This window comes from Vollenhovia emeryi, unplaced genomic scaffold (assembly GCF_000949405.1).
Source record: "Vollenhovia emeryi isolate VEMERY1.0 unplaced genomic scaffold, V.emery_V1.0 DF939174.1, whole genome shotgun sequence".
Lineage (NCBI taxonomy): Eukaryota > Metazoa > Arthropoda > Insecta > Hymenoptera > Formicidae > Vollenhovia > Vollenhovia emeryi.
The window spans coordinates 208,174-230,936 of NW_011967192.1; the positions used below are offsets into that span (position 1 = coordinate 208,174).

Here is a 22,763-nt window from a genome sequence, read left to right on the forward strand (position 1 = left end):
TGTATATATTTATTTGGAATAATAATTTTTTGACCATTACTTAAGTTTTTCTCGGCTAGATAAATTATATAATTGGATGAAATTGGGCTCCTTTACTAACAAATTTCATTAACTATTGAAAAAGTCTACAGCAATGTAATATAAAGCATATAATATTTATTTTATCAACAATATTTGTGGGATTTGGACAAAAAAGCGGCTAGCTATGATTTGTATAAATTTATTTCAGCGGTTTTTGGTATTTGACTGTTTTGATCTTAATAAACCAAATGTAACTTTGAAAAGCTGTAATTCTAAATGCTTCAACATTTTTCTACGTTGACAATGAAACATTATCTATACATATATCTATTCAATTTATCTAATAATACATTAATTTTCATAACTATACTATTTGCTCTTTCTCTCTGGCACTCTCTCACTCTCAAATTATTAGACGTTACTTAAATAAGATGTTCAAAAAAGGATATAATATATAAATATCTCACAATACATATACATATATATGTACGTATACATATATGTATATACTAATATCGCGATAGACAATTTCGACGTGAAGTGTCGAGATATTTCTCATACATTTCTATGTTATAAGCTGTACACTACTATAGAGCATATTGATATAAACATTTGTAAAGCATTCTTAACAGTAAACAATGTATTCGTCATCAAACACATGTCAAATTATTTCAACACTTTACATACTTTTTCATTTTATTACGTATCCACATATTAATATTCGATAGTCACACAGGTAATATTCAGGTTTACAAGTGCAAAGAATTAGATTCTCGCATGTTATAATTGTTTTTTTAAGATTTGATTAATTGAAAATTACTTTCGGCTGTAGTTCCAGTGGAACAGTAGAAATAATTTTGGTCATATTGCACGCGAAATTTAGTTGCCCCAATTTTACCTATTCTTATTATCTATTACATTAAACTGAATTTCTTTTTCTTAATAAATCTTTTATTAACTCACTCTTTTGTAAGAGTATTGACAACAATTTGTAATGTGTACAATAAGACGTCGCATAGTTAAGCACAATAAAAACGTCTACGGTTTGGAAAGTTAACCGCCATCTAATAATTTTTTCTTTATTTTACGAAAAGCTTCAATATATTAGTTACTTTTCATAATTATTGTAAACTTTGAGCCGGTTTGTCGATATGTGATAAAACTCGCTGTACAGAAAATAAAAATAAGAATTTTCCGCGACAAACCTGACAAACGTGCTAACGGCCGTTCGCAATAATGTACAAACATATTGACAGATATTGACACAGGTAGTGGTATTTACTTTTTATTTTATCCCATCATTAACGCGTATTGGTTATACAATGAAACACTCACTCTTATATTTTGACTAGAATCCGAAATCTGTTAGCGTACATATATACAATACGTTATATCTGATGTCCTTCGTGAGGTGCACTTTTTGAACTGCGGATTCTTTGTGTAATCATTTTCGAGTTTGTCTCTTTTTACAAAAATGGACTATATGTGATAGAGATTAAAAACTATACTTGAATAAATAAATTGTATAACTGGACCGTGAGCACGTTATTGTTATCTCTATATCTTACACTACTTAAAGAGGAAAATTATCTTTATACATACAAATGATATAAGTCAATCGAGTGGTGTTATAGAAAAAGAGATAATATATAATACATGGAAAATCAATGACTAATAATGTAATATGAAATAAAAGAGGAACTACTATATAATTCATATAAAAAAAGGAAACAATACTAATCTGTGAGTACAGAAGTTTTGCAGCTGTAGGCTCGATTACTAACGTATCTTTGGTATCGCATTTACAAAGTTCGGAAGCACAAAACGTTTCTGAAAAGCGGAAAGCTAAAACCGATCATTCTTTTCCCTGTAAACACTCAACTTATATACGTGCTTCGCGATACTAAGAAACAACGGGAGAATTGAGTTTTTGATCTTACATTACCGATTTCGAACATTTATCTTCGATTTAATTTCATTTCTTTGATTCATATCTATCCTTTTCGCAGACAGATATGTTCGCTGTGTGTCTTCTACACGCACTGGATGCATTAACACGTAGCAAGCTGAAATTTGGCATCCTCTGGAGAGAAAATGTTTATAAGAGATACACACAGCACGATTAAGTGAAAACCATGACACAAAAACATTACACGAGGCACTGAAGTAATAGAAACTCAAATTTACAATGTTTCGTCAAAAACTTGAGAATACGTATAACTATATATGGCAGGTTTAATTGCTGACTTCGTTCCAGCATGAAACAAGACATATTCTCTTGAAGATACACGTGACGCGCTCATTGATGCGCAATACGACTTGTTTTTCTTTATTTTTTAAAAATGAAAGGTAGTTATAGTTTGTTCTGAGATGAGTTTCATCAATATCGTATATTATTCGCAATTATTGATAGCTGCTTTGTTCGTCAAAGACTATGTTGTTATGGCCACACGTTACTTGATATATCATTTTCAATATATCAGGAATTAGTATTTCACTTGGTTGTACGAACGGCATTGTTTATCATCAGGCAGATAAGAGATGTAAAATGTACAACTACGTATATCACTTGATATGCATTAACAATTAATTGTGGACTAGCAAAAAGAGGAGCGCAAACGGAGATATTTCATTGCTACCTTGTATACTTTGGCAAGATACAATCATCACCAGTGCCATCGTTTTAGTCGCACTATTAGAGGATGCCGTTAAAGAGTTTTTTTCCCTTTTTACATTTGGAAACAAATCGAGTAGGCATTTTTTCTTCTTAATTTGGCATTAGGCAGTCAAAGCGACAACTACGTCGCTAAAAACAGTAGTACTTTACTACCTACACTGTCGCTCTTTTTATCAAATAAAGAAAAAGAAAAATCGAAAAGCTGATTAGGATTATGTTTACATTAACAATATTATTTCTTAACCCTTTCAGAAGATCATTATATACATATACAACATTTGGTTTCAGTAAAATACATCATTTCATTTGAGAAACTATAGTTGATCTTGATTTAAAAAGATGCTGGATCAGATACTTAAAAACGTATTAATACCTAAACCAAACTCATTGTATAAATCAATTTTTATAACAATTTTATATACTAATTAAAATAATATAAGTATATAAATTTGCGTACATTTTATCGCATCGTAACATGTTAGTTCAATCATGTAATTCCTTCTGAAAGGATTAAAGAAAATTTTCGCTTGTTTTGCGACGATCACATTAATTTTACTTAAATTCAAGATGCTTTAACACCTTCCTGATATGGTTATTACAAGTATAAGAGTTAAATGGAAAAACTGTACACAATAAACAGATTGCTCTAATAAACGGAAGAAATTTTCTGCTCCCATAGAATAAAATTTAAAAAGCTGTATAACTATATATAAATATTCTGAGTTAATTTGTCTTCGTTTTTCATAGAGAAATCACAATCGTGCGTAGGGTAAGGTGATCAAATTCGGATCAGATACCAAATGCGGATCAACAATTTGATGAGTCGCTAATAAGTGACATTTCAAAGTAATTCACTTAAATTTTGCTCCTTTATATATTTATTTACCACTTTATGCTATATTGCCGACGTCATAAAAGACATCGACGTGTTTTTATGTCGCTTATTAACGACTCGTCACATTGTTGATCCGCATTTGGTATCTGATCTGAATTCCGTCACCTTACTCTGTCTATAGGAAAGCAAAATTTATATAAAACTGATACACTAACGCAAGTTAATAAAAAAACGTGAATTAAGAATAGAAACAATTATCTTTAAACGACGATTTCTAAAAGCAGAACAATTTTTTTATATATCAACTTGAGATTAAAAACCTTATCAAATAATGTACAAAAGTATCTCGGAAAGCCAAATGATAAAATATTATTATAACCAATGAGCATTTCTAAGAATATTTTATATTTACACATTCGTTATTATCTTCATGTTTTTTTGTATATTCATTAAACTTCTGTTAAATTTTCAAACGTACAGTACATTGCACATATATATTATCTGATTCTGTACGCTGAAAAAAATGTTTGCCTGTATCACAGACTTCTTCAGTAATAACGCATAATATCTGCGTATTTTCTTATTGTTTGTAACACATATATACAATAAATTCTATTTCAAATTTCGGATTTCGAGCGTTCTTTTTTCAACAGAGATATGCAGTACATTAGAAAACTGTTTTTCCTTCTCTGTTTTGTATGGACATAGTATTTTTAAGTTTCATGTCCCATATTTGATTTACAGCAAATAGATTGCAAGTCAATGTGTTGAAATTAAATCAGATATATATAGTTTTTCGTTTCTGATGTCATAATCCGATACAGCGAGCAGTTTGAAAAAAAAGACGGAATCACTATTAGCATTCTACATCTACAGCAGAACTTTTGACCTTTTATTTTACACATTGAAATCCGGAATTTGTAATAAAATAATATATATATACTGAGTCATGTAACCTGTGTCCTAAATCAAATATTGAAAAAAATTTAATAATTTAAGGAAGATAATTAATCATAACAGCAAGAGAGAATACATTAGTTACCACATTTAAATTGTTTCTAAAAAAATGGCGTCATAAAATTTACAGGTATACATGCTTTGTAGTCATTTAAAAATAATTTTTTAAGCTCAGGGTAGTGTCAAGTAAAAGTTATAACAGATTACATGATTCATACACATGATATATGTACATACGTATGCACATAATTTAAATAAAAAATAGTGTATCGATTTTGCAATGGAATTGTCCTTCGTTCAAGGACGATAAAAATATATTTGAAAAAATAATGCTTTATTATATGTCACTTTTTTAATACAATACTAAAATATCTCTAAATAATGAGGTTTGGGTTATTTTGAATTCTCATATTCTTATCTTGGATACTCAATTTATATGATAATGAAAATAATAAACATTAATATTAGATAGATTAGATAACACGAAGAGAATATAAGGTTACAAAAGATATAATTTTTGAAACTAGTTTTTCACTAAAGAAGTCTTAAATTTGCAATACATCCCAATCCCATATTTAAAGATATTTCAGTATTTATTGTATTAGAGCAGCGCGCGTGTTGTCATAAATATGTCGCAAACCAATAATTTCAGTAACAGCATTCCCATAACCAGCAAAATCTCTATATGAACATCTTCATTCTAATTGTGATATGTCACGAATGAATATGTAATGTAATTTATGTAATCTCATGTTGGTGGGATAAAGTTATATTCCTACTTTTTGAGAAATCTCTACAAATTTACGTATATAGATTATGTTTTATAGAACATAAACTTTCCAAATCTGTTATGGGCATGTGTTGCATAAATCGTTTGTGAACACAATATATATTTTTGTATAACATGGGAAATTTTTTCCCAGTGTTCAAATATCTTTATTACTATTATCAAATAATGGAATGGATGCAACTGGCGTTTCGAGTATGAGAATTTATAGCATCTGCTAAATTCTAACTGGGCAGTCTTAAGAAGTTGGTGGTTATCGGGTTTGCGTGTAAAATGAGTTAAATCTTATTGTTATTGACGAAGATGCAAAATATGAAAGTCGCTAGCAGCCTTCATTTTAATAACATAAATTTATGTAATAGTCGAAGCTTGTTGCAGATTATATTCCAATAATGCTATTGGAAACGTCTTGATGTGCGTTTGCCATTGCGCCGATAGTTGGAAGAATTTTACACCATACCATTCAGTACCGTCAATGCTCACTGTAGCAAGAGTAACATCATCGTTAAATGATTAATGAAATTATGAATGCAAATTACAAATTATTAATTAATCCAATTAATCAGAAAAAGGGAAGCGCGAGTGTAGAACGGTTTTTGCAACATTCAAACCTGGATTTATTTCACTTTACAGTAAACGTGACATGTATGTTTAACGAATTTCATATAATTCATGACAAAATTGAAAAATCTATTTAATAAAAAAAATTGTACCTCTTAATGGAATGTTGTGAGTTTTTGCAGAACATATGAGGCGTGTCACACCGTCCACCGATTGACTTTTTGGTTCATTTTCCTTTTCTTTTTCTTTCTTTTTACCTAATCTCATAACTAAAAAAGAATAATTTTCCTTTAAAATTTGATGTTATACAATATATTACATATTTTAATTTTTATCGCAAAAATTAATCTTATCTATTTCTGGAAATAAAAAAATATAGCTTAATTTTATTCTTACTTTTTTGCTTTTTCTCTTTTGTTGTGAAATTCATAGATAAGTGATGTCCAGGAACTTCGCCTAATGAGGGAAGTCTTTGCACGTGCAACGCTCTAAAAGCCTGACGTAACGTACTCTTTCCCTTTTCACCTTGAGTCTGTTTACTCCAATAATCCAGCTGTAGCTCCACTGGTTCCCATCCTTCCCTTGCCGGTTGGCCCACGTTAGGACTGCTAGGTGGTGTCAACTTTCCTGGAGTTGGGACGGGTAAACTTGGAGGAGGTAAAGAGGGCGGAGAACCAGACATGCTAACATTACTCTCTTCCAGATCGACAGACGCGGAAGAACTGCTGTCTGGGCAACCCACACGAACGTCATTTATAAAGGGAATAAAGATTTGGCTGCTGTCGTCTGTTTCCCTACGAATATGATCAATTTTTTTCCAATATGTCTGTTCAGAGCTGTTTAAAACAAATTTATATCAATTACCTGTACGTAACCATAGCTTCCGCTATGGGTAGCAGTAAAACCGTATTTGATGTGGCCAGGTATTCCGATACTCTTGCCGCATATTCGCTCGATCCTCCACCTTCTCTTTCTAAAAGTTCCTTCCATTCGTCCCCAAATAACTTTGAATACTTGGGGTCGATAGAGCCGAGATATCTCGTTAATGTATTTGAACCGAGCGGTACCACTAAGAATTTCATGTAACTCTGCCAATCTGGCGGTTTAAAGCTCAACAAGTCGACATAATGACGGAGAACTGCGTTTATGAAGCTGTCCCCGCCAGCGATAATCACCTTTATAGGTGCCGGTGGTTTTGCGGAACTGTTGCAACTAAACATAAAAATATATATTTAGTATGCGTGCAAACCTCTTTATTTCTTCTCTTCAAAATAATGTCTTTTAAATAGAAAAGAACAAAACGGGCAACAATGTTTTCATCTTGTGTTATGCAATTAATATAAAGATGAAAGATTAAAAATCTTGGAATAGCTTGAAACAATAGTTCGGTTACAGTGATTAATGATTTTAGATGAAGTTGATTGTACAAGAAAAATATACCGATATTTAGAATCGAGGGATTGAGGCATTAAGGAATACGATAATTACAATTTTTGTATTCGCGTGACCAAACACGTGAATGTTGCACGGATGTCAGCCGGTGAGGCGGTCGTCAGAACTTTATGGTTTCTTTCTTGAAGTTTTGCAGCAAGTGCAGCACCGCCGGGATCCGCTATCGATACCAGCGATACAGCCTCTGGTAAACTATCATCTGGTAACACTCGACTTAGCTGTTCGACCAAAGCTTTTCTTGGCTGAAATTAATAAACGTAATTAAATATGTTAATCAAGAACCACGTATAATGGCGAATGACGCCTGGCATCATTAATTCCTAGACTAAAAATGGAAGACATTAAAGGCATTGAGAATTGATGATTTATGCAGAATAGCAGACGAAATAAAAACGACATTATTATCCAGATGTACCTCTGTGTTATTTAAATCGGCCGAGGGTTTCAGATCGACGCTCAAACTGTGTTTCTTAGATTTATTACTGCTAGGCGTTCCTCTATCACGCGCGAAAAGTCTGCTTCTTCTCTCAGAGCTTTCGCTCTTATTAGGCTGCTCCGTTGATTTTGGCGGGGAACCCGCCACATAAGTCGGTGGATCGTTCGCCTCGTGGTCTGTCCAATTTTCAGGATGGGAATCGCTGTCGGCTCTTCGAGAACTGTCATCGCTCTGTCTGTCCACCCCACGCTCTGCAATGAGATTTCATTACTGTCTATAGGGATACGTAACTTAAAATGTTTATAAAACGGTACACACAAAGTGCTTCAAAATCACCGTTATAGAGCTTAGCTCTTTCCTTACTTCATATAATATTTAGTCAAATTTATTGGCAAAGAAGCTTCAAAATAAAATTATACAAGGTGTTTGGCAAATAATTCATTGCGCGTATTATGTTAAAATATATGTATTTTAAATTACTCAGAGAACAAAATGTTTTGTTCATTTAAATCTTTATAGTTTAATTGAGGTTAAAGTTAGCTCATTTTCAATCGATGTAATACAAGAATTATGGACATACATATAGCATCAAAATTAAAAATATCACTAATTTCTTTAGTTTTATGATCAGATGTGGAATGTCGGTGGTTTTGGAAGACTTTGTATAAGTATTCAAATGGAACAAGTGTAAAGTGAAGAAAAGCACAACTAATGTGCCAATATTAAATTATTCGAAAAACATACTAGGTATCATATATGTTTGAAATGTTTGCACTTTTAAATCGAACAAATTATATCTGATAATGAGTGACAATTTGTCAAAATTATTTAATTTTGCATATATATTAAATATTTGCAACTATCAGACGCAAGTCCGAATTAACGAGTATCTAGATTCGATTTGGAAATGCCAATTTCAAAATGCTCATTTCAGTTGTAAAGTACATGATACCTAGCATACATCTTGATTCGCGATAAATGATGATTATCCGTGTCAAGTTTCAGACAAACTAATTGTAAGACAAACTTATCGATGTCACAGTCGTAGCATTTATCACAGGATGTTATTGCAAATGACAGAGAGAGAGAGAGAGAGAGAGAGAGAGAGAAAAAGAGAGAGGTGAACTCGTGAGATGATGTGCAAGTCGCAACATTATTGGAAAGCAGAATACATGACTAAGATTGACAGAATAAAGAATACGTACGTACACGAGTAGATAGAGAGATACAGGCCAGTACCACAGATTGAAGTCTAACAAGATTACATACAAGAAGCCGCAAATAGACACACAGCGTATGTAAAGGAAACACAGGCTCGCACATTATATATATATACATTATACTACGGCGAGTTCTTTTAAACGGAAAGGAACAAATTGTACTTGGGAAAAATCGTATAATACGAATAACTGCAAGAAAATTAAATGTCAACACAATTTTATTTTCACCGGAACTTATGTACATTGATACAAATATTTGTACCTTTTGAGAATCTTAGAAAGGAATGTAAGAATAATAGAAGATACGAAATTAAGGAAAACATGCCAAGTGTGTAAATCACACATGTACGAAAGAGAAAGAGGGAAGAGGAGAGACAGACAGACAGAGAGAGAGAGAGAGAGAGAGAGAGAGAGAGGGGGGGACAGTTGATTACATAAAGAGGCATTTGATTTTATATATTTAAACAAGTGAGAAACGAAAGTAACGTGCCACTTCGATTATTCTTGCATTTGGCTACGTTAGAATGATATGTTACATTATTAAAGGGAAATGTATAATTTATATATATATATACATATATAAATTATAGATTTTGCTTGTATATAAGTGTAAGTCGCGAAGCCACTTAATTACCAAATGTGATTGAAACACCAAGCTTCTGTCGATTAGCAAGGTCATTCATGCGCTGGAGTTTCTTCTCCAATCTACAAAATTATTGTTGCTGAATTTCTTTCAATAGTTGCTTGATATTATTATAAATATAATATATAATTTTTAAATAATTTGCTTGTTTAACCTGAAGGTTTTTTTGCATTAATTTATACTGACTGTACGAATGAGGAGGAAAAAAAAAAGATTAAATTAGATATCACTTCAAGAGAAACATTTGTGGGTTACTCTATTACATCATCTTCAACGATATGTATATGCCTCTCTTACATCGCATGCTATATTTAAACGCAAAATACGTGCTGTTTGATAAGAAGCGGAATCCTTAAAATGTTCCAACTATTCGGTCTTCGTAGGGGCGTCAGGATTGATTGGTATTTACATACCCGGAGTTGTGTGTCCGACACGATGTTTCTCTTTAGTCGGCTGACTCGCGGGCTGTTGACACGTGGTAGTCGTTGAGATAGTTCCACTGTCCTCGTTGGTTACTACTATCGAATCGTAACATGCAACAGTGCAAAGCCAACCCACCAGACTTTCACTTAGTTCAGAAGATCTGAATCTGAGTAAGCTATGGAATTTTTAAGGCCCTTAGACAACGACGATATATTAGCGTTTCCCAGACATATCGAATTACGACGTTAAAAGCAAAAATTCTTCAAGTTGATTAAGATTTACGACTATCTGTTACTCCACAAATAAAAACAAGTCTACGTCACATTGTATCAATCTATTCCATTTAATATAAAACGAGACATGCACAAAGAGTTACTTTATTTCAATATGTTATAATCAAGAAAAGATTAGATCTTTTCGCTTCTGACATCATAATCCAGCGGCAGCAGTGAGAGGCTAGAAGCCTTTGTTCAACATAAATAATTATTGTTATCCACTCAGCCTTCTCGTCTTTTCCATAACACAAATTTAATGAAAAATAAATTATATAATTGAAAAAAAATTATTTATTTGCGCTCTTAAGCTAAAAGAAATACACTATTCTGCATTGTAAAATCAAAAGATGAAGGGAATTTACCGTTCTTCTTCATAGAAATTAAGTATCAGTATCCTACCTGTCGTATAACGGATCCTAGTGAACGATAAAGTTCGGGAAAATGTTGTCTTTATTTTTATTAATTATAAAAAAATGGCTTGTGGTATTTTACATAAAACGCGATAAATAATAACTATTTAGCTAGTATTTTTAACGAATGTTCAGCCAAAATTTTCGAAAAGAAGTTTAATTAGCATTAGCAACAAATCTAACGTGTCATAGTGAATAATTTACAAAATAAATAAATATATATCGATAATGTAACGTACATATATTTATACGTATTAAAATATGTGTCAATATATTGTGTCATTACATGTATCGTTATTCATATGCTTATACTTTAATTGCTACTTTTTCTAAAATTCTTGTATCGAATAATCAGTAGAAAACTTTGAATGAAAACTTTGGACGAACCTGTAAAAGGTATTCGGATTACAACAGTCATGCTGCTTCGCCAAGACATCAACAGCTTAATCAAATCGTGAATAATAAATGCACCTTTGGCAGTTATAAATTCATCATTTTTGTGGAATTATTAAAATCTCTTCTCTCAAGTATAACATATTGTACATGATATATAATTTATAACAGTGTTATAATCTTCGCAAAAAGGTTATCACTTTTTTCGAAACGTTTCAAGTACGAAAATTAATAAGAATAAGAAAAACTTACATCAATCACTCAGTTTTATTCGTTGCTTGCGTATTTTTTCTTTTACAATGAAAAGAAGCACAACAGTTATCGCTCTGATGTATTTATTTAAGATACATTACGAAGAAGAGACCTCACCCGACACTATAACAATAGGAATGAAATTGATTTCTCATTGTTATTCATTTTATTTATCGCGCAGCAAGTTAACAGTATTATTCAAAACTATGCGCGCGAAAGAGGATAACTAAAGGCATACGCATTAAAATGAAAGATATATCTTTAGCAATTCCAATAAAATGACGTTTAACTGCAAAAGTGATTATTTTACGAGTGTAATAACCAATAGCCTAGAGCGAAAGCCAGAATATGATGAGTTCAAAACGTAATGTAGCTTCCTTACCGTATAGCGTTATATACGACTTAAGAGTAGCAACATTTGCTTAAACGCCAGCCTTTAACATGTCTGTATTACTTAAATACTACATCGCAACATCAGCACAATGAGCTAGTTTGAAGTATCGATAAAATACCTTGCCACGTATCACATATATGTCACACATTTTATCAGAGTACGCGAGTACGAATGAATGATGCAATGACTTACCGGAATGAGGTGGCGCGAGCAGGGATCGACTAGAGCTGAAAAAGGGTCTTAGCGATGGCTTCGGCGTACTGCTAACAGACATGGTATCCAGTTCCGGTCCACTATCCGATAAATCTTCTAATTCGTCGAACAACTCTTCTATCTCCATATCGCCACCTTAATAAAACGATCGTAACATTTAAATAAGTAATTTGCTTTAGCAATTGTTCAATTCTGATTAGCATTTATCTAATAATTCAAAATTGCATTTAATATGTAAACTGCCTTGAGAAAAACTTTTATTAATCCACAAAGTTTGATCCAAGTTGTATCTGGTGTATTGATTTTCTGCATAATTTTATGTAGTTTCGCACCTGAAAGTTTCTGCCCGATCTCCTCTTGATCGTGCTCCAACTCCTCGGACACCCTAAACCTCTTTAGCAGAGCTATAAACTTTTGCTTTAAATTTCTTTGCTGCAAAACACAATAAACATCAGAATCCAGTATAGACGCAACACGGGACCAGGCGCCTTAAGCTGAATGGGGAAATATATTGCGCGTACCCTAGCATTCGTTGGAATCTTGCCGCGGCTCTTCCGCCTGTGCACCTCCAATGTAGGCTCGCTGTCGCTGCCCTCCGCCTCGCCCTCCGAGCTAAACTCCTCCTCCTCGTCGCTGAATTCCGGACAGAGCCTCTCGTTGGGATCATTCGTCAGTCTTTTATCGTGATCAACCGGCTGGGAACTCAGGGCGACAACGCTCACGCGTGCCAGTGGGACCGAGTGGCCACCGTACTTTTCCGCCTTGTCTGATATGAGTTCCAACTCGACGTCCATCTGCTTCTGCAGCACCTGTAGAGAGTAGTTGGCGTTACGGGTGACGAGAAAAACTAATGCCCGATGCATCTTCATCTTTTTCGCTTTTTCGTAAAGCGCTCAGGGCATTCTGGTGTATAGATTTGCGGCATTACTGGGCATTACTACACGGGGAGAATTTTCTTTTAAAATTTATCCTAAAAATATTGTAATCGTGGGACAACACGGTATTTCCAAGAATTTTATGAGAGTTTTTTTTAAATTTTATCATACACTTCACTAGTAATTATACTTAGTATATATTTTACTAGTAAAATGTATGGTAAACTTTGAAAAACTCTCATAAAGTTCTCCAAAATGCCATGTTATCCCGCGATCACACAATTTCCAGGGTAAACTTTAAGAGAAAGTTCTCTCCGCGTAGACATTTTTGGACATTAAGCCTTACTGGGGCATTATAAAGATAAAATAAGATAAAGCAATGCCCGCCGGGCATTAGTAGGCGTTGGTGTATGTACACGATCTTGGCCAGCGGTTTACCCCTCGTATATCGACTGGGAGTAGAAAGTAGACAATTTGGTTTCCGACGGAATAGAGTGAAATTCCAGACTTACTTGCGCCATGTTAACGATTCCCTCCGCGAGGGTCTTGTACCCGAGCATCGTGCGATTCTTGTATCGCTTGCGTCTCTGCAATAATATCAGAAGCTTGTTGCCGTCTCTCTTGAGGAAATGCGGATATTGGAGCGCAAATTGCAATTCCAGCTCCGTGTCGAGTATGCCGCCGGTCGGTATAGCCATCTCGTTGGAACGCAAGGTCCTCTTGGAGCTCTGCATCTTGACCGCGATGCTGATGGACGCCAGGTCCGAGCCGAGCGGCCGGAGTATCACTAATCGAGTCAACGTCAAGGAACACAGCCTAAAAATAAAGCGAAACTAAAGTGAGGTATATTTAAAGATTTAAGACTCGGGGGATATTTTAAGGTTCGATCCAAAGATTGCCTAGAATCTGATCGGAAGTATATTCGGCAGCGCGCGTATAAATAACCAGAGCTCAAGGAGGCTGTTTATGTATCTCGGAGTTAAACAAAGATAAATGAAACGACCGACGTCTCACGCCGCGGGACTATTGATTGAGAGTGTGCGCGCCTTGAAAAGCCACCAAGATACGAATTGATGATATCGGGCGACACTTCCTTCAAAGGGAATGATCGACGAGACAATGGAGAGGTACGAAGGTCGTTCGGAAGGTAAGGGCCAATCTATCGTGTAATAATATGACGGAGACGTGTATGCGATCACATTTAAGGGATAAATAATAAATGTTGCAAGAGCGAAGGTTTGTCGCCAGCGTACAATTAACCAAATGAAAAAAATTTTAGACGACTCAGTATACTGCGTGTACATTACTTGAAAAGGACCACAATCTGGATGGTGGAAACGTAGTTTGATTTATTGCATTAAATAAACCATCCGCCAGTTGGGTAGTCTAGCAATTTTTTCATCTGACAAAAATAATAAAATTGAAAGGCTGCTTCGCGGAGAGGCCGAAAAGATGTTGCGTCACGAGTCACCGTCTACGTCGCGCCACTCCGGTTCGAAATTAACGAGACTAATCCCGCCGAGCCTACGGGTGTCCTTTGTGCCGGAGAAATTTCCGCGTGTGAAAAAATCCGCCGTCAATTCTGTGGCCCGTACAAAGGGCCACGAAATAGATTCCCCTTCGTGATTCTCTCGAAAAATTCCGATCAGGAGACATACCTTCGAGTACGCTGCGAACTATGAAATCGATTAAAAGGATTTTTGCCGAAGAATCATCGGGAGCGGAGGAAACCGTGTAGCCGAGAATATACCAACGATATTCTTCGGTGGAATAAAAAAATAACGCCGCGGCTTTCCGTGGCGGGGATTGCATGAAAAAATGAAATACACTGCTGAAACCTGTAACCCCCTTTTTTTTTATGGAATAAACTTTCTCTTACGGCCAACAGGTCCTCGCTATATTCCGCGTTCGAGCTCCCTTCGTACATACATAATTTACCTCGCGATGATACGCGCGATAGAGCCTATACCAAGTGGAAACATCGTCGAAACCCTTATTACATGCGGCGGGGAAAAGGACGGTTATCGTTATTTATGAAGAGGGTTTCCGGGGGCGTCAAGGGGGCGGGGGCCGGGGGGCGAGTGCTAAATATAGCCGCGGAGAGTAGAAACTACAGGTGGCACGTTATCACTCGGGCGCGCATTTATTTTACATATGCGCGGCGACCATTACGCTCGTGATAACACGCGATCGACTCGCGGAGAGCGCCTGAAATTTCCACTTGGTCGTCGGCGATAATTAATAATAGAGAACGGATAATAACTCGAGTCGTTTGAGTTGCGCGCTCCATCGGAAATCGCGCGCGGATCGCCCGTCTATATTTCTAAGCCGAACGACAATTTTCGTGCGGTTCAAATATATCTACGTGTGCACTGTTCACGCGACTTCGTTCCACGCGTATCGATTATTCCGAGTAATAGAGAGAAAAGAGTGTTTCGGACAGAAGCGCTTAACTCTTTCAAGCACGTACATGTTACACCTCCCTAAACTAAAACAACCAGCGCTCCTTTCACTCCGGTGTTTTTACTATTTCACATCCAGGTTTTTGGTTTGCTAATTCGGAATCTGAGGTCGAAAATTTAAAATTATCGATGATTGACTCAATACAGCAGCGCATAGTTGCAGTTTTAATTAAGAAATTTTCTATAGGATATCCCGCAGTCAGAGAATTATTCCTATAAACGACATTCCAAAACAAGGTATCTGCACTGATAAAAAAAATACCTTAATCCAAAGAAATATTACTTTACTCAAGAAAATTATTCATTCGGTGGCTTACTAACTTAAATTAAAGCAATCAAAACAAATAAAAACATATTTAAAAGCATTTATACTTGTTTTTTTAATAAAAACATTGGCCAGTGTAGGTCGTTTGAAAAAAAACTGCATATTAAGTTTCAGGAAAATCGGCTGAAAGGGACAATGTATGCTTTAAAGGGTTAAAGTGAGAAAACTGCTCGAACGTATACAAGTATCGGGACATTTAAATCGCTGTCTCTGCAACCGCGCGCGATTAAAGACGTGCGTCGCAATCATTTAGTTTAAATGCGGCACAGGCGCTTGAAATCTGCGCAGTTAAACGCGCTATCGAATGCCGTTTCGATTACGCACCCTTATCACGTCGTTATGTTTGCACGGAATTTTGCACGCGACGCACATCCGCGTCGCGGGAAGTCTCTTTTTCAGGAGAGCTTCTCGGAAATCGGCAGCATCGTTAATGGCAACGTTAATGTCGCAGTCGGACCGTGGCGCGTCCGAATTTACACCGAATTAACCGCAGACTTTTGCCAAACACGCGCCCAGCCATCGGTGGTTTGGCAATAATCGCCAAGTCAAAAATACAGTTAATCGTATTTCATCGCATGCCGTTCGCGGCTCGCTGGCTGCGCGCGTGACGATACAGCTTTACAGTCGATCCTTCAAATCGATCACGGTATTTATAGTGAAAAGAGCATCCGTGCTTTCGCGAGACGGGCGTTTAAAACCGTGAATATCTAAGCCAGATGTGAATTTATCTGGCGTTACACGGAAAGAAACGAGAGATAAACCGCTGAGAGTATTGTGGTGCACAGATTTGCGACATTACTGGGCATTAGTAGGCATTGGTGCACTGAGAAAAATGTCCGATTAAATATATTCGGATAATCCAATTCAGTTGTATATCTGCTGAAAAATATGAACGGTTTTTCAATCAAATTGCATCGGTAACTGCATTTCATCGGATAAATTTCATCGGACGTATCCATAATTTAATCGGAAGACGTAATCGGAAAAATTAACCATCGGAAACACTATTTAATCCGATGAAACATTTTCTCAGTGTGTGTACATGATTTTGATCGGCCGTTTATCCCTCGGAAAAAAATGTTGCAACTGCAGCAACAATTTTCTAGATACGAAAAAATAACTGAGATACATAAACGAATAGCCGCGATACTGCGAGATCGTACATGTTTTGTATTTAACCAATTTAAATAGCAGAAACAGAATTTCTATCCGAGCTGTTAGCAAATGTTAGGAAAGTCTTTCCGTGGCGCTCGTCCATTATAACGTTCGGTTTTATATTCTTTACAAAGATTGTTCTGGCTATGGTACCGAAATTCATTTCTATCTCCAACGCGAATGATTAACATTTAGTCACGAAATCTAAACTTTCTAGAAAGTATTGCTAGAACGTTGCTGCTATAAATTTTTGTTGCGGCACCTAGAAATCTACCTGCGTTAGTAAGATATTCTTTGGAGTGTCTCTCCGATCTCGCGTTTGCGCCATTTTCATTTAAACTTGGCGGATTTTATCACCGACGATACGAGGCGGTTTAAATAATAGCAGCAATTAAATTGTATATGTACGATAGATAAAGCGCCCGCTACTTTTCAGGCATTACAAAATAACGCTCTAATATATTATTTCTCGGAATGAAGCGTGGCTGCTTAATTTTTTCTTCATTGGAATTTAATCTTGTTAGAGCAGATCGGAGTCTAAAATGGTGAGTAAGAAGGTGACGATGGATTTAAAACGGGAAACTTGTGCAGCATTTCCAATCTATTGAAATCTATTCGATGCAATTTCGAGAATTTTATCGCGGGACCACGAGCGATTTTATTTTGTATTTAATAATATCTGAAGAATGTCTGATTAAGTATATTTTTCGGAGTGAAAGGGGAGAAATTTTAGCTAATTTCTCTAATTAAAATGTTTGGAGATAGCAGGTGCCGACGAATGGCAGATTTTATTCGTTTCTTATTTATCGAGTCGTCAAGTTACTTTCTGCCCGTTGTAAAACTTTCGCCCCGGCGGAACGTGACATAATATGGACTTGAGAAATATTAACTTGAACCAAGGTTAGATCAACCCCTGCTCCAGTTTGATTCGAGAAATCCCGCAAAGAAATTAATTTATAGGACAATTAGGACGTTGCTTGAAATACTATACATATACATTTGCACACGCGATATATGTATACACCTGTACATATATATCGTTGACTTTCCCGATTAATACATCAACGGCATTTCTCGTGACTGCAGCGATATTCGGCAAGAAACGAGAAATAGTTGGCCTCGTATCGGCTCGTCGCGTTGACACTTGTCTGACAAATGCCTATTCGTCGGTATCGGGAGATTAACAACAAATATCGATCTGCCATCGTTCCTTTGAAAGAGTCGCAAAAACATGCGACGAATGTCGCGAACGGGCGGTATCGAGGCATCGAGGGTCGCGCGTCGAAGGCGGAGCAAAACGTGACATCGCGCGCGGGTCTGTCAGATTCTGTTGACAGTTGCGGAGCAGTTTCGGGAGTCGCGAGTGGACGGGTGGACGGGTGGACGCGCGACGCGTAGCGTGTCATACGACGGTGACTCAAGCGCGAGGCAGGGCGCAACGTGTGCGCGTCGAGTCGCAAATCGCGAGTACGGGCGTCCAGAGAGCGGAGTCGTGTCGCGCGGCCACGCGCGAGAAGGGGTGGCCGCGCGGACGCGTAGCCACGGGGAAACGTTCGTTGCTCGGCGTCCACCATAGCGTCGAGGAATGCCATGGAGAATGCCAGGCGAGCCGCGCCGCCGGATCGAGCACGCAACGCGCCGGGATAATTCGCCGCGAGGTGTGGGCGTCCGCTTACCTGGGTATGCAATTCGGCGGCGTGCGATCCACTTCCCAGGTGGCGAACAGCTTCATGGGGACGGGCCGGGTGGCCGGGGCCGTCACCTTCGTCCGTTCCGCCATTTTTGGCCCTGGCGGCCCGCGAGACACACGCAACGCCTACGACTCACCGCGTCCCGCGGCTCGCAGACGACTATCAATGACTGTGAAGAGAGAGCGCGGCTCGACGCGCGCGCGGCAGGGCGGGAGGATCGCCACGGACTCTCGAGACTCGAGCGTAGCGCCACGCCTGCCCGTGCCCCGACATCGTCGCGACATCTCGGAATTCCGATGCGAGGTACTTTCTTACCGACACTTACCGATGCTCCAAAGGACCGCGATCGATAACATTGAGACCAGTGCTATATTCATGCCCTTTCTACACATTGCACCTATAAAGCCTCCGCTACAATGATTCTCGGTTCTGTCTACAATGGTCGTACAGTTGTATCGATGGTCGCTTGAGCAGTCGCAAAGTAAGAATTGACCAATCGCAGTCGATTATTCTTACGACTACGACTCTGCGACTCGCATTGTAGACAGAACCGAGAATCATTGTAGCGGAGGCTTTATACATCGATAATGACTCTACGATTCTAAGACCGCGACCATTGTAGACAGAACCGAGAATCATTGTAGCGGAGGCTTAAAGCCCGTATCAGACCATGGATTGACATTCAGATTAGATTGAAATGTCGCCAGAGTACAATTTACTAATCTCAAGTTTAGCGACTTTTACTCTAATCGGCCAAATTTCAATCCAATCTCAATTTGTAGCCTGATCCTGCTTGTGGCTCATCCGAGCGTGTAGCATCACACTGGAATTTGATTCAATGAAATTCCAGATTTGACCAATCGTAGCACGAGGTCATTTTAATCTTCTCGCGAAAGCAGCCTAGATAGACCATTTCTAATATAAAGGCCCGAACACACGAGAAACTTAAGAATTTGAAGCAATCAGAATTTTCAGCATTGCTTAAATTTCAAAATGACTGCTTACGCTCTCGAGTCGTTGGTTATTTCCCTCAAGTTTTTTCGTGTGTTCATCATAGTAGAATCAAACAAAGTCATGCTTCAGTATTATGCTCGTACTAAAATGTGATCTGTGTAAACTTTTTCACTCGGATGAGCCACAAGCAGAATTTCATTGGCTATGAAGCATCTAGAGAGGATCTTAAATAGAAGATCCGACTATGAATACCACCCTTGAGTTTTGTCAATTTTTTTAACACCACTTTGACATACATACATTTGATAGAAAAATTTATTCAAGGGATTCTCACAAGATTCCTTAACGTCTTTATAAAATTATGTCTTGTTCCAACAATATTAATATTCATTAGAAGATAATATCCAGAAAAAAATGCATTTATACTTAATCAGAACAACGAATCGATGCATTATATATATCTAAGTGGTAATATAATCGTGTTGGATTTTATTACAAAAAATGTACAGGCAATATTAATAACCAAATAATAAATACACACGTTCCACCTCCTCGTTCTTGTCCTTCTCGTTGTTGCGAATAAAATTTCCTCGCATTTACCACTTAAATCAGATGATACGACAACCACCACATTAGAACGGGTTGCATAGCTGCCAATGACAGTATGAAGTAAAGCCGCCTCTTGTTACCGGAGGCTGTGTACGAACTATGGCCTTGTGGAATGACTCTTAATTTTAACGATCGCATTAGAAAGACAGCTAGAGAAGCACTGAAGTACAATAGCATCACGTAGTAGCCAAACTTCCGAAAGAGCAAGGATATCAACAGTGCCGCATTAATACCGACATATTTGTAACCGCAATACGCCAGCAAGTCTAACGTCGCTAGACTCGTTTGGACATTCATCACGTACAAACTCACGGTGTGAACGAGCAATTCGATCAAGCCCCAGGCGAGAGCGGAGCTAGCTAGTATACCTAGTTGTTCGTGGGTGAAACGTTCCTGCATGCCTAAAACTAGACCTGCCGTAGCAACATATGTGAAAAACGCCATTGTGGGAATATACATGTCTGGCGCGTTGGTCTCGTATCGCGGCTGCAACGGTACATCTTGTTCGTACTTAACAGTCCAGTCCTGTAAGAAGGAACGATTGTTCAACTTGCACAGATAATATCTCCATCGATCGAGGCACTTTAATCCGTCTACATTTATTTCTGCGCGACAGAAAAAATGATCATGCGACCATGCGATATATTTGCATCTTTCTTTAAATGTCGAAACTCACCTTATGTGTAAACGGGAAGAACAGCAGCATTAATTTTGCGAAGACGTAATCGGTGTTTACAGCAAAATAATATTTTAACGCCGTAACTGGCACATACTTCTCGAGATGCTGTTTTCCGCTACCGACCAATGCGTTTCCGTATTGCATAGCCATGTCTGTAACGACTGGCTGAGCCAAGAATTGCGCAGCATACTGCGGATTCGCAAACTCCCCTCCTTGGTTCTCGCTGGGCGGATAATTCGACATCTGTGGATTAAATCCATACCCAGGTGGTGCCTGTCCAGACATATTGAAACCATATTCCGGCATTGTACCATTGTTCACGGGCACCTAGGATTAAGTTAACGATAGAGAAATCTATAACACGAGTTCTGTAAAATGTGGCAAATATATAAAAACGCAAACTTTTACTCGTAGAGTAGCAACTTTGTTTCCAGTTGGTCTAATCCGAAAATGTTGTCAACGTAACGAAATAATCATGAAATATACATTTTATAAAATTTACCTGTTGGCTATACATGTACGGATTCTGCGCCATTGGAGGAGTCGGCGCGGATAAGCCAGCTGACGGATCCAATAATCTTTTTGGTTTTCCTGCCGACAAATCGACTTTACGTCAAGTAAGAAAAAGTAACGATAACGAAATTATTTTCTACATTGGTTAATCAATTACTGGCGTTAAATAATTCTTCACGTTATTTATACATGATGAAATTAGATTAATACAGCTTTGGCAGTGATAATAAAATTAACATTCTTATTTTCACTTCATTAGACTGGACGACAATAAAACTAATAATCTTATTCCTACATGTGTACGCATATATGTGTATATTGTAAGATAGGATTCTAATATGAAATCGCAGGGTTTCCAAATTAATAAGCACTCTATTGGTTCCACCATGAATTTATTGCCCTTGGAGTGAAATCTGTTTAGTGGAAAATTCATTGTTTGATCGTGTAATTGTTGCGAGAAAAGATTTGTGATTGAATTTGGACGCTGAAAACCTATCTCATCATAGAGGACTTTCCTTTATAAATGCATTAGAAATGTTCCCCCGTTCTTTGCAGCTAAGCACTCTTAATTTTCCTCTTTTTCTTTCTCTCGAGTCTAATTACATAAATAGCAGACTCATTACAATAAGCCGCTATTACGTGACTGATGTTACTTGTAAAAATGAGCTGTGCAATCAAGCTATCCCGCGCCACGTCATTTCTATAAGATGGCACATTGTGGGAATAAATACGGCGGAGATCGGCGATATCGTAAACATCGATGATGACAAATAGGCGGAAAACGTGGAGCAAGTTTACAATCTGGCCATTCGTAGGTTACGCTCACCTCGGCGCGGGTTCGAGTGATTGTAATTCATATTGCCACGATTGATGTCACGCTGCGGATGCCACTCGGCGCGGTAAGCTGAAATCTCGCTTGCACGGACGCCGATCACTTGTAAACGATGAAATTAAAAACAACTTGCGCCGCACTACGTCGCCATGTTCCGCTCTTTCTGTCCGATCGTCACGCGGACATTTTGACTTTATGCAGAATTCACACGGTGTTGAATCATACACCAGAGAGAAACCTGAGAGAGAGAGAGAGAGAGAGAGAGAGCGGCGTTTTACTTGATACACCGTTTCAAGAGACTGTTTTGCGCGCCTTTACGCCCATTTTTACTTTTGCAACTATTTTGCTATGCATTTTCTGACTCTGCCGATAAAGTCACCACTTTGTGCGCGTCTGTGCGTTAAGCCCGTATCAGACTACGGATTGGGATTGGGATTAGATTGAAATTTAACCAATCACAGTAAAGTTTACTAATCTCAAGTTCAGTAACTTTTACTCTGATTGGTCAAATTTCAATCTAATCCCAATCCCAATCCGTAGTCTGATACGGGCTTTAGGGTGCTTTCACATGGAGCGTAAATTGCGTAGCGTAACCTGCGTATCACCAATCACAGGATCATGCTGATAGAACCGTTTCAATAATTCCGTTCAACTAGTCCTGTGATTGGCGATACGCAGGTTACGCTACGCAACTTACGCTCCATGTGAAAGCACCCTCA

General features: G+C 37.5%; 2 protein-coding genes across 5 annotated transcripts; both read right to left on the reverse strand.

The window, feature by feature from the left end:
* Positions 1 to 136: 136 nt before the first annotated feature.
* LOC105563545 (phosphofurin acidic cluster sorting protein 2) lies at positions 137 to 18,705 on the reverse strand. Of its 3 annotated transcripts, none has more exons than XM_012015206.1 (12): positions 18,443 to 18,705; positions 13,337 to 13,640; positions 12,471 to 12,758; positions 12,282 to 12,381; positions 11,929 to 12,084; positions 10,003 to 10,104; positions 7,706 to 7,977; positions 7,327 to 7,532; positions 6,703 to 7,050; positions 6,235 to 6,632; positions 5,991 to 6,107; positions 137 to 5,759 (listed from the first exon to the last, which is right to left on the reverse strand). In XM_012015206.1, the coding sequence occupies exons 1-12, from the start codon at positions 18,544 to 18,546 to the stop codon at positions 5,629 to 5,631; spliced, it is 2,526 nt and encodes an 841-aa protein (XP_011870596.1). In that variant the 5' UTR covers positions 18,547 to 18,705; the 3' UTR covers positions 137 to 5,628. The 3 variants fall into 3 exon arrangements, with proteins under 3 accessions (XP_011870596.1, XP_011870595.1, XP_011870597.1); XM_012015205.1 differs by having other exon boundaries at positions 10,003 to 10,107; positions 18,443 to 18,704; XM_012015207.1 differs by lacking the exon at positions 10,003 to 10,104 and having other exon boundaries at positions 18,443 to 18,697.
* Positions 18,706 to 19,708: 1,003 nt separating this feature from the next.
* LOC105563546 (protein YIF1B) lies at positions 19,709 to 22,260 on the reverse strand. 2 transcript variants are annotated; one of them, XM_012015208.1, is made up of 4 exons: positions 22,039 to 22,260; positions 21,202 to 21,305; positions 20,697 to 21,026; positions 19,709 to 20,545 (listed from the first exon to the last, which is right to left on the reverse strand). In XM_012015208.1, exons 1-4 carry the CDS (start codon positions 22,067 to 22,069, stop codon positions 20,015 to 20,017), a joined length of 996 nt encoding a protein of 331 aa, XP_011870598.1. In that variant the 5' UTR covers positions 22,070 to 22,260; the 3' UTR covers positions 19,709 to 20,014. The 2 variants fall into 2 exon arrangements, with proteins under 2 accessions (XP_011870598.1, XP_011870600.1); XM_012015210.1 differs by having other exon boundaries at positions 21,202 to 21,290; positions 22,039 to 22,259.
* Between the last annotated feature and the right edge of the window lie 503 nt (positions 22,261 to 22,763).